The sequence below is a fragment of the Aptenodytes forsteri genome, unplaced genomic scaffold (assembly GCF_000699145.1).
Source record: "Aptenodytes forsteri isolate BGI_AS27 unplaced genomic scaffold, ASM69914v1 Scaffold65, whole genome shotgun sequence".
Lineage (NCBI taxonomy): Eukaryota > Metazoa > Chordata > Aves > Sphenisciformes > Spheniscidae > Aptenodytes > Aptenodytes forsteri.
Genome location: NW_008795127.1, coordinates 1,394,307 through 1,404,852, shown reverse-complemented (window position 1 = coordinate 1,404,852; position 10,546 = coordinate 1,394,307). Strand labels below are relative to the sequence as shown.

The following is a 10,546-nucleotide window of genomic DNA, read 5'->3' as shown; positions in this document are numbered from 1 at the left end:
CAAAATTAATTAAAAAAAAATGCATCCGATTATCTATACTCACTCAAATGACTTTTCATTCTTGGACATTTGTATTTCTTGAACTGCGCGACAGCATTACTCAACAAAGTGATTATTAGCTCCTAACAGATAAAACCATTACCGATATCATTATATATGCAAACATTAGGATAATGTTAGAAAACATTTTTTTTTTTTAGAATAAAACTTACCGAGTGAAGGACATTTTTCTCTTTCAATTGTAGGGATAAAATCCCCATCTTCTCCTTTTCAGGATCAGAAAGATCAAAGCCTGCATAAGACAACGAAAAATCCATGACATTGGAATTTTGTCCAGACCCAAAGCGAACTATTTATGTGGAGAGCTATGTGCAATCCAAGCTCCAACTCAAGCACACTCAAATTCTTAAACATTCTTTTGCCTAGGAGACAGATATATCGCTTTAAGAACTCATCCATCCTCTGTGTTCTAGAAGGGAAATTCTGGGACAAATATCTTGCCTTTTGTTTAAAAGAAGTTATCTGAAGCTACCCAAAAATAGCAAATCACAGTAAGAAGACCTAGTCTTTAGACTGCATCTATTAACATTTAAAGTGCCTATGTTAAGACAGATTTGTAGCCCTTTTCCTATCTGATCTCAAGTAAGGATTCAAGTTTATGTTTCTCTAGCAGTAGAGAACGCCATCATACAAAGAACTGTATAGGGCTTTAAAAGGCTATAAACTCTTGCTGGGACCAAAAAACCTGAATATATTAACAGGTAAAGTTTCTCTTCATCTTAAACTATTTAACCTTGGCATTAGATTCTAACTAATTTTAAAACAGTAACACTTGAAGATAAGAGGTTAGACGGTACTGTATTTACAGTAAATGAAATAAAGTCTTTAAAAGTAGGCAGTGATAAAGTGGCAAAGCCCAAAGGATATGCAGAGAATAAAGAATAGGAGACCAAATGGAGAGGGAGAAAGGGAAGTAAACCCACAGTCAACAATGAAGACCTCAGAACTGCATGTGTATTCACACATAGCTCAAAGCTGTACATTCAAAGTCTGAATTTCTGAGAAAACATCCTCCTTAATAGGAAAACCACAAATTCCTTTCTTAGATTAAAATCTAGTCATTGCATCCTCTCAATCCATTTCAAAATCCAAAAAGCTTTTTCAGAAAAAAAGTCACGAGTTCCTGTCTACAGTTGACAAGATACAGTATGGATGGCAGGATGAATTTGTAACAGTCGCATTCAGGGACATCATTACTTTTGCTGTATCCAGTTCTCCAACTTCTCTTCCCAGGAATAATGCATTTCACTGCAGTCAGGCATTTCTGCAGCACACTGATTACAGGTAGCTTAGGCAGCAATAGAAACAAAGCAGCAGCAGAGCTTCACTATGGCCTACGCGACTTTGCTGAAGACCTGATCCCGCATAAACCTGAGGTTCCTTTTTCTATTTGTTATAGAGATCAAACACTTCCAGTTGACACCTGTTCAAGTTGTACCAACTAACAAGAGAGTGAGGTCCCAGCTCTGCATCAGGCTCTGTGGAAAAGGGATTATGTGCTTATGCCCATTAAGTCAGCTGGCAGGATCAGCAACTAAAGAAGTTTGTCTGAACTCCACAGATACAAGACACAGAAACGTACTTAATATACCCTGCCGCCACGGTCTTTGCCCATAGAAGTCAAGCACTCCAGTTTGCGTTTCCAGGGGATCCGGATTGGGATATATCACAGAGGACTGTAAATTCAGCAAACATAGACGTAAAAAACGGTTCGTGTTTCATTTTAAAGCATTAAAAGTGATCTGATGCTCCAATACACATGGACATAAAAGAAGAAATTTGCTTTAAAACATAAAACCTTTCCAGCCACCTGTATAAAAATAGTACTTCAGGAAACCCAAACATTTTAATACTTCTCATTAATTCAGTCTGACATTCTACTTCATTCACCTTCATTCGTCTCAAATACTGTTAAAGAATAACTGGGTAATCCTTTTTAAAACTACTTCCTAACAAGATAATCCAAGAAAAACAAATAAATAGCACCAATAGGAATAAAGACATTTTAAAATAATTGGGACATGTCAGCTAGAGAGTAGCTACATATAATTAGCATGTATGTTTAATCAACTGCAGAGATCGATTTTCCATGCAACCCTTTCTGCCAGGCAAGTGTCAAAAAAACCCAAAACAACCACCACCCCCACCCCCACACACACACTCTAATACTAATACTAATGCTCCTGTTTCTCTGCTTCCTGTAAGTCACCAGATACAGTACACGTATAGAGAAATATACTGGAAAAAACATAACAGTAAGTTTTCAAGTATCCACAGGTGTAGAAAGCATTTTTTTTTAATAAGTGTTTTAAAAACATGTCAGAATTATCTGTAATAAAATAAACACTAACACATTTGTTCCAGAGTAAACCTTTCCAATACATAACAAATACTTGTAATGTTGGTAAGCATCAGAAAAACACATATCCTTTCCTTGGATTTCATTTACACATATTACAGATTATTCCACTACCATTTGAGACTAAAACATTAGCTAATTTACTATCTGGTTACTTACAAAGCATTTTCTCCCCTCCCAACTTACATCATGGTTACAAAGCATACTTGCTAGTTGTTTCCGTTCCTGTGCATAGTAGGCTGCCTGCTGATAATAGAAACCTGGATTCTGAGTTTGAATTGCTGTCAATCCCAGCTTAATCGCTTCATCGAACAAGTCACCAAAAGCCTGAAACCTATTAAAAAAATTCATAACCAAGATTATGTACAGAACAGCAATTTGAACTGAAAGGTACATTTCAATTAAAAGTTCTGGTTATTCTTAAGACAGATGATACTTCTCTGAACTTTTGCACCTAAGTTCTATGGCTGCATTTATGTCATAGCCTGTTCATTCCCAGCGAAAAGTGGTCAATAATCCATGCAAAACAGAATGAGAGCATACAATTTTTATGATCTAGTGTATCTTTCTTGGATAAAGAGCTCAGAATTTGCATCTTGCCTAGACAAGTAAAATAGTGAACTTCATAGGGTTATGTAGGAACTAAACCAGAAACATTACTAAGCAAAAACATACTGTTTAGACATCCAGGCAGCATGTTCAAAAGCCAGTTCTGCACTTCCTATTTTTTTCTTGCACAAGTCAATATGTTTCCTGAACTGAGCAATTGCATCCAGTGGAGTATTATGCTGAAAACAGAGGCGACAGATCTAGAAGAAATCAAAATAAGAGGAAAAATAACTGTGTTAGGCTGCTAAGGATTAGCTTTAAAAAAAACCCAAAAATGCCACCCATAAAAAAAACCCCAAGCAAACTAGTTTTACATATTTCTGAAGAGGTCAAATAGCATAGAAAAGAGAGGGAGAAAAACAGATGTAAAGTATAATGTACTACACCTGAAACCATGTGGTCCTCTACTTCATCTAATGTTATTTTTCCTCCCCTTCTCCCTCAAATCATCAGTGGAAGAGTGCATAACTCACAGCCAAATTCAGGATGGAACTACAGAGCCACTAGGAAGATCATTATCTTTGAAGCCTGCAGTCCTCAAATGGAATTTGATGGAGTCCAAGTCCAGGATTGTTGTAAATGGTGGGACAGGTTTGGTTTTTTTTAACCTAAAAGCCCCCAAAAGACCACAAAAGTATGGTCTGATTCTTAAAGAGTTACTTTCTTCCTCCTAACAAGCAGTAACTGAACTATACTGGCTTAAGCTTTGCAAGAAGACAAAAATATTCAAGGAACAAGCAACCCTTGTTTTCCTTCCCCCTGCAGAGAGTGAAAGAGAGTCTAGTCATCTCTGCATCTAGAGATGCAGATGAGTCTGCATCTCAAATGAACTCCAGTCCTTCAAGATACTCCCAAACTTCAGCTAAGGATCTCTCTCTTGTGTGGAATTCAGAAGTCTTTGCAAGTCTGAGTGTAATTGGTATTCCACTGACAGCTGTTTCTAATCCATCTCCTTAAAAGCAATATAAAATAGAACTTTTAAACCTTTACACATTAAAGATGCATCAGCTTTTTTTTTTTTTTTTTTTTTGTTTTTTTTTTTTTTTCTAAGTAAAGGTTGTCAAAGGTTAGAAGTACACTTGTTACCTTGTAGTTTATAAATCCTGCCATGGTCTTGATTTCCAGCATGTTTGTTTCATGAGCCCTCAATTCATGCACAAGATTATAGGCAGTTCTGTAATTTCTAAGCAGGAATACTTTATTAGAATTAAATCATAGATGATAATAAAATCTAAGAACAGGATTGCCGAGAGCAGAAAACAGCCTTCCAATCAGAGTGTTCTTCCCAGTGAAGAATTCACCCCTTACATATATGTTTAAATAATTTTGCATTCAGGAAAATATTTATCATAGTCTATGGCTTAGCAGTTATTTGTCATAGAGAGGGTGGGGGAAGATTACATGAGTCTTACTTGAGAGCATTCTGCGTATCCTGTTTCAGCTCACTGAAGAATGCTATTTTGAACTGGTGTCTAACAAATAAAAGCTGCAAAACACAACCAGTGTATATCACTCACAAACATCTGAACATACCTATTACCTACAAAGCAGATACAGGTGATAATTTCAGAGGTTTACATAATATAGCAGTTGACTTGAAAAACTGACTATGCAACTGTTTCCTAATAGTTCTCTCTGCCACCAGGACACAGCAGTGATCTTTCAACAGATTTAATCTATTCCAAGCCTTTCGCCCTAGAATAGGGGAGAGGCTTTGTAACACCCCAAAATCTCTACACCAACAGTATCAATTGTTCGTTCAGAGCTCACCACTTGGAGCCCAGCTTGCACAAGAGAAGCTCGATCGCAACAGAACGTTGTTGTGTGTCTGAGCACGTAACAATTTGAAAAGCAAGAGCTAAAAGCCAAATCAAGGGCAAGTTTAAGTTTTGAGCTTCTAACGGAAGGACTTCCCACAACTTGTTAAGATACCACATTCAAATAGGTTAATACCACATTCAAATAGTTTAACCCATGTAGAAATTTTTTTTTTTCTTTTCATCAGAGAACTTCATTTTTGGGCTGTGGCTCTTCCTCTAAGGAAGATGTGAAGACGACAAATAAACATAAGAACAAAACCAATCAAAATCAAACTAAGTTGCAGAAAATAAAAACAGATTTACTTTCCGTACTAGGAGAAGGCATCTCAAGTTGGAAGGGGGGAATAAAAACGTTTAAGCAACAAACCACCCTTATTTTTATGTTTTAACATGCACTATAACTTGCATAGTATTTAAAAAAATAGGGTAACATTACCTGATGAGTGGTTTTGTTCAAGAACTCCTTATGAGATTTAACTCTTCGTATTTCTGTATAATAGTAAGTTTGTGCATGCTCATAGAAAGCATTTTCCAACCTGCAACAAAGTTGCTCATAAGTTTCACTAAGTTTTTCCCACATACAAAGAATTTGAAGAACTTCAGAATAAGTTACTTTTAACCATGCTTATTTTAAGGTTGGCAAAAGAAGCTTGAGGTATTACTAAACTCTTCTTTAAGTTACCATGCAGGGTAAGAATTTGCAGACAAAAACTCTTCACACAAAGCCTTACACAGGGGTGGCACAAAGTAGAACAAGTAGGTTCAAGTGCCTTATGGATTGATTTCTCATACAAAAATCTCTAGTACTTAACATGAGAAAGTCTGAAAATAAGCTGATAGGATTTTGCAAGACAACAGAAAGTAGAGAGATGCCTCAGTCAAAACAAGTAAATTTTGCAGAGGCTCCTGTGATAAGTCTGAACAGGTCAAGATCTTACTTGCCAGACTGGGGGGGGAGGAGTGGGAAGGAAAAAATAGCAGTAAATAAAATTATGAGGGCACAGACTAGGTTTCATCATTCTGTCCAAACATCAACAGCTACCTGGGCTGCAGAGGTAACAGTCAAACTTGTGTTTGCAAGATAAATAGCCCAATGGCAAGTCACAGGGGGAGAAGAGAAAGGCAGAGGCCCAGAATACTTAATACAGTATGAGGCTGAAGAGGATCTAAGAAGCATATGCTGTATGATCAAATTGTAAGGAGTAAAATCAACTAGAACAAGACCAGAATCCAGGAGAGGAATACATTCAATAGCACTGATGCACACAGGAAATAAAGGATGAAGTACCAGTTCTGTAATTTGGCCAAGAAGGGATCACTGCAGACTTTGACTAAGGCAGATCACAACTTGTGTTCTGCTCGCCACACAGAGAGGATGGCAATCAAAACAACGGGACAGACCAATGGACAGCAACTGTTAACCATGAGTTCAGTCACAAAAGGAAGACAAGATAAATTAAAGTCTAACTATTGTACTTATTTTAGCAGTATATTGCGGCTGTATAAGAAAAGAAGAGCCAGTCTGAAAGGTAAAAAAAGAAAATATTCTCTTTTACTACTATGACATCTCAATTAAAAATGTCAAAACAAAAAGATTAATACCAGGAATTCTGACATGATTATACGCTCAAACATACTTTTTTTAAATGTGCATGAAGAGCTATTAATCCCTAATGATATAGCCTTATCTTCACAAACTTGGAGACAGTTGCAAATCACATACCAAAACGCAACTATATGCAGTTTGCAAAGGCTTACGCTAGTTAACATGCAGTAAACGTTCCCTCTTCAGCACTGAGCAAAATATGAAAAACTAGAAGTAACAGTTACTTTATTATGATCCATTCTAGTAGCTGTTTATGAGCAGCATGGATACACAGCACTGATTTATGTTGAGAACTTTACTATTTGTATATAAATACCAGGGTGAGAAAAGGAAGAATTAGTCTCTCAGATCATGACCCTTCCTCTCCCTAAGCATATCTGGAAAAATGAGAACTAATCTTAATAAACCATGATTTGCCTTAGTTTGAGCCCTTCTTTTTAGGTCTACACAAGACTGTCCTTTCCCTGTTCTGTTTTTGAAAGGCCTTCATAATTTATTTGAAGCTGTATTCCCTGTAAATATTAAAACAGAAAGCACAAGAAACGTAAAAAATGACAAAGACATAATATTTGCAACCAGATAAATGACACTTAGCATAAATAGAAAGAGAGATACCTATACAGCCAGGAAGTGGGGGGGGTGGGGGAGGAGCTTTTTGAAAGAAAAAAGAAGAAGAGGAGGAGGGGGGGGGGGGGGGGGGGGGGGGGGGGGGGGGGAGGAACGCAGAAGTAAAGACCTGCTAATACAGCGTTACATCTAACAAAACATTTGTAGGGAAAATTATTTAGAACCAGCAGGGCCAAAACCACTGCAGAGGTAGAAAAGCCCACTTTGCCTCTACCTGACTTGACAAAAGGAACGTCTTGGGATATCTAATAATGTTTCTTCAAAAGCAAGATCTCTGACAGTCGTCACTCAGCCTCACAGAGAAAGGGGAGCTGTGTGGAATTCATCAGGTTGCAGAATAACCTGAATAATTCCAGTGAACTGATAAAACATTCACTGCTGGTCTACAATCAGCATGCCACATTGTAGTCATCCCAACCTATCAACTCTCTCAACGCCTCCGTTAGCAAACAGAGCAAAATAGTGTTTTACAGTCACTTACCTTATAATATAACCAACAAGATGATCAGTGTGTGGAAGTACAAAGAGGGATTTTCCAGAAAGATCACAAGCATTGCATAAAGCTGCTGCCCTCTCTGATGCAACAACATCTTCCCCTAATGAAGTCAAGGAAAGCACAAGTAAGCAGTATGCAGTGCTGCAATGTCAAACTAGCTCTAAAAGCTTGACTAGTACAAGGATTGGAAAAAATCTAATACACATAAAACTGAGACCACATTCTTTCTTACTTCTTTCAGAGTACTATGTGCTTCATCCAGCAGAACACATTGCAGAAACTTTCTAGGAGTGGCTTAGCTAGCAACAAGGTAGAAGTATGACATAAATTTTTCATCTCCCTCACAGAATTAAATAACCTGTGTCTTGAAAACTACTAAAGCATCCAGAAAAGACAAACATATATAGCAGGTAGAGGCTGGGGGTGTGTGTGGGGGGTGTGTAACAACAACAACATAGCAGGTAGAGGCTGGGGGTGTGTGTGTGGGGTGTGTAACAACAACAACAACAAAAAAAAAAAAGGTTTGCCAGACACCAGAAAGTATGCAGCTACAGCTGAAGCAGCAGCTCTACGGAAACATAAGGTTAAAACATACCAATTTCACAGCTCCACTTGACTCCAAAATCTTATTGATTAAAACTGAGTTACACTAAAAGGCGTCTGTAGGTACCAAATACCCTTCCTCTAAGTTCTCATTGCTTTTACAGCTCTTCCTGATCTCAAGCAAGGTTTAAAACACAACTTACTTACAAAGAGGCATGTCATGTGTGCTACACTAACATACCATTTTTTGATACTGCGTATCGAAAGATGGACTTGGACTTAAGAGGAAGAAGTTAAGGATAAAAGTATCAAATGTTTAGGGTCAACTGCCCTGAGCACTCTTCCCATTTGTATACCTTCCTGCAGCCGCAATGCATGTCATGTATGTAGGTGACATTATATTAAGAACTGCAGATAATGTCAGAAACGATAGTCAGCTCAGTCTGTCAGGCCTTCTGAAAAATGAGATCATCACAACTGTGTGCAGTTTGCTAGTACCTGGAGGTAACGGTGTTTTTTTCTGAATCAAAACCACAGCAACTTTTGTATTTCTTCCCTGCAAACTTTGCCTAAAATAAAAACAACAGGGCATGGTGTCAAGGTTTCACTTCTTATTTGTGAATAATCAGGACAAAAAGATATTTCAGTCTAGATGGGAGCATTGGAAGAACGCTATATAAGAAATAAAACCAAACACAACAACATGTTGCATCATCCACAGAATGTTGTGTTCTCTTCTTTGTTCAGATGGGACAGAACAACTGTGCTGAGTTTAGCTAGCAAAATTTCAGGGGCTGTTTTTACTTAAATGACTTTTAAAAATAAACCATTAAAAAAAAGTTTCTTTGCTGTCAGTTGTACTTCAAAAAGCAAAGTTCAAGCTTCCCTTAATTTGTGTCTAAGAAAAAAGATTTATATATTTTAGAATGCAAAAAGGATTCTTCAATTCACATTTACCATTACCTTGTAGTACGTTATGAATCAAGTGAAAAAACTCTACCTGACAATTTCAACTCGAGTAGCACATTCCGACTGTTTTTCTTTCCATTGCGGCTCATCCCAGTCTAGTTCATAGAACACCACAACAAGTGCTGGAACCAAATTCAGGTGTTTGTTCATCCAACCGGTCTTCAGGATTCCTTTTGGAATATACCATTCGTAGGACGTCCTCTGAAAATATTGAGGTTATTAAAGCAATCTACCAAATCCATTTACCAGCCTCTTCGTATAGCAGAAGATGAATATAGATGAAGCCTCTATAACCAGCCTCTTCGTATAGCAGAAGATGAATTGCCTCTATTTTCTTGTCACTTGTGGATATGTTTGTCATCTTTCCTTTAACGTTCTTCCCCTCAAGCCCTTGCTTCCTATCGAGTAAGACATACACCTCACTCCCTGGCATCAGGGCCTGATGCCTGAGATATCAGCAACAAATAACAGCAGATTCCACGTAGACTGGAGAAAAAGGTCAAGTTTATAAGCACGTTTCACACACTTTCATGAAAAATTAGGTTTATTTTAAAAGGGGGCTCTTGACAGGCTCTCAAACAGAGCCAGGAGAAACCAGTTAGGATTCTTGTTCCTTACCAGCATCACAGAATTATGTAGCTTTCCAAGGGTTAAGCCCATTGACATTGCTTCCTAACTGCCGCTGCAAAGCAGAAAGTAGAGCTGAGAGATTCTCTCTGCTGCATTTCACTTAGTTAAAGGCTTTACATTTTTTTCAGAATATGCCAATTTCAAATATCTAGTTTCTCCAGAGTTAAACTTTGGGTTTCATTAAAGCTCAAATTTTACAAGTATACCTTAATGCTGAGTAAAAGCAAGTACTTTAAAAAGCAAGTCACACTGGCCTTCTCTGCTTCTCGCTAAGGAGCTATGGCACCCTGGTTTCCTACACATCCACAGCACTCCGCCACAACGCCCTTGGCTTCCCCTTAGCCCTGACAATTTTTCTCAGGCTTCAATCTCCCACGCTTCCCCTCCAACAGCGGGGGAAGAGACAGCAGAAGTCCGCCCGAGCGGCAAGCACTGCGAGTGCTGCTCAGCTGCCTGTAAACCAGGCAGATCAGACCGGCCCCTTGCTACGGCCCTTGCCCTCAGGGAGCCACCAACTCCCGCACCCCGCCCCCCGAGCCAGCCGCTGGCTTTTGCTACACGGGCAGGGGCTTGAACCCGGTGGGGGGGGGGGCCCGCGCGGGGGGGGGACGGGGCGGGGCCCCCCGCCGCTCGCTACCTTCGTCCTGCACTTGGGGTACTCGTGGTCGCCGGGGAGCACTTTGAAGGAGATGGGGACGCGGTCGGCTCTCCGGTTGGCGCAGAAGGCGTCCCACACGGCCCGGTGCACGGCGTTGTATACCACGTCCAAGCCGGTGAGGGTGACAAACGCCATGGGCCGGCAGCACAGCTCCACCGGGAAGTCCCAC

General features: G+C 39.2%; 1 protein-coding gene across 1 annotated transcript in view; it reads right to left on the bottom strand.

The window, feature by feature from the left end:
* Positions 1 to 10,540, bottom strand: part of TRAPPC11 (trafficking protein particle complex 11) — a 26,378-nt gene extending 15,838 nt beyond the window's left edge. The window contains exons 1-12 of the mRNA XM_009277352.1: positions 10,357 to 10,540; positions 9,121 to 9,290; positions 8,619 to 8,689; positions 7,563 to 7,677; positions 5,285 to 5,384; positions 4,441 to 4,514; positions 4,115 to 4,211; positions 3,095 to 3,228; positions 2,606 to 2,753; positions 1,643 to 1,736; positions 213 to 292; positions 44 to 122 (exon numbers count right to left, since the gene is read on the bottom strand). Of these exons, the coding sequence (XP_009275627.1) occupies positions 44 to 122; positions 213 to 292; positions 1,643 to 1,736; positions 2,606 to 2,753; positions 3,095 to 3,228; positions 4,115 to 4,211; positions 4,441 to 4,514; positions 5,285 to 5,384; positions 7,563 to 7,677; positions 8,619 to 8,689; positions 9,121 to 9,290; positions 10,357 to 10,512 (1,318 nt within the window). The 5' untranslated portion in view covers positions 10,513 to 10,540. The remainder of the gene's footprint in view (positions 1 to 43; positions 123 to 212; positions 293 to 1,642; positions 1,737 to 2,605; positions 2,754 to 3,094; positions 3,229 to 4,114; positions 4,212 to 4,440; positions 4,515 to 5,284; positions 5,385 to 7,562; positions 7,678 to 8,618; positions 8,690 to 9,120; positions 9,291 to 10,356) is intronic.
* Between the last annotated feature and the right edge of the window lie 6 nt (positions 10,541 to 10,546).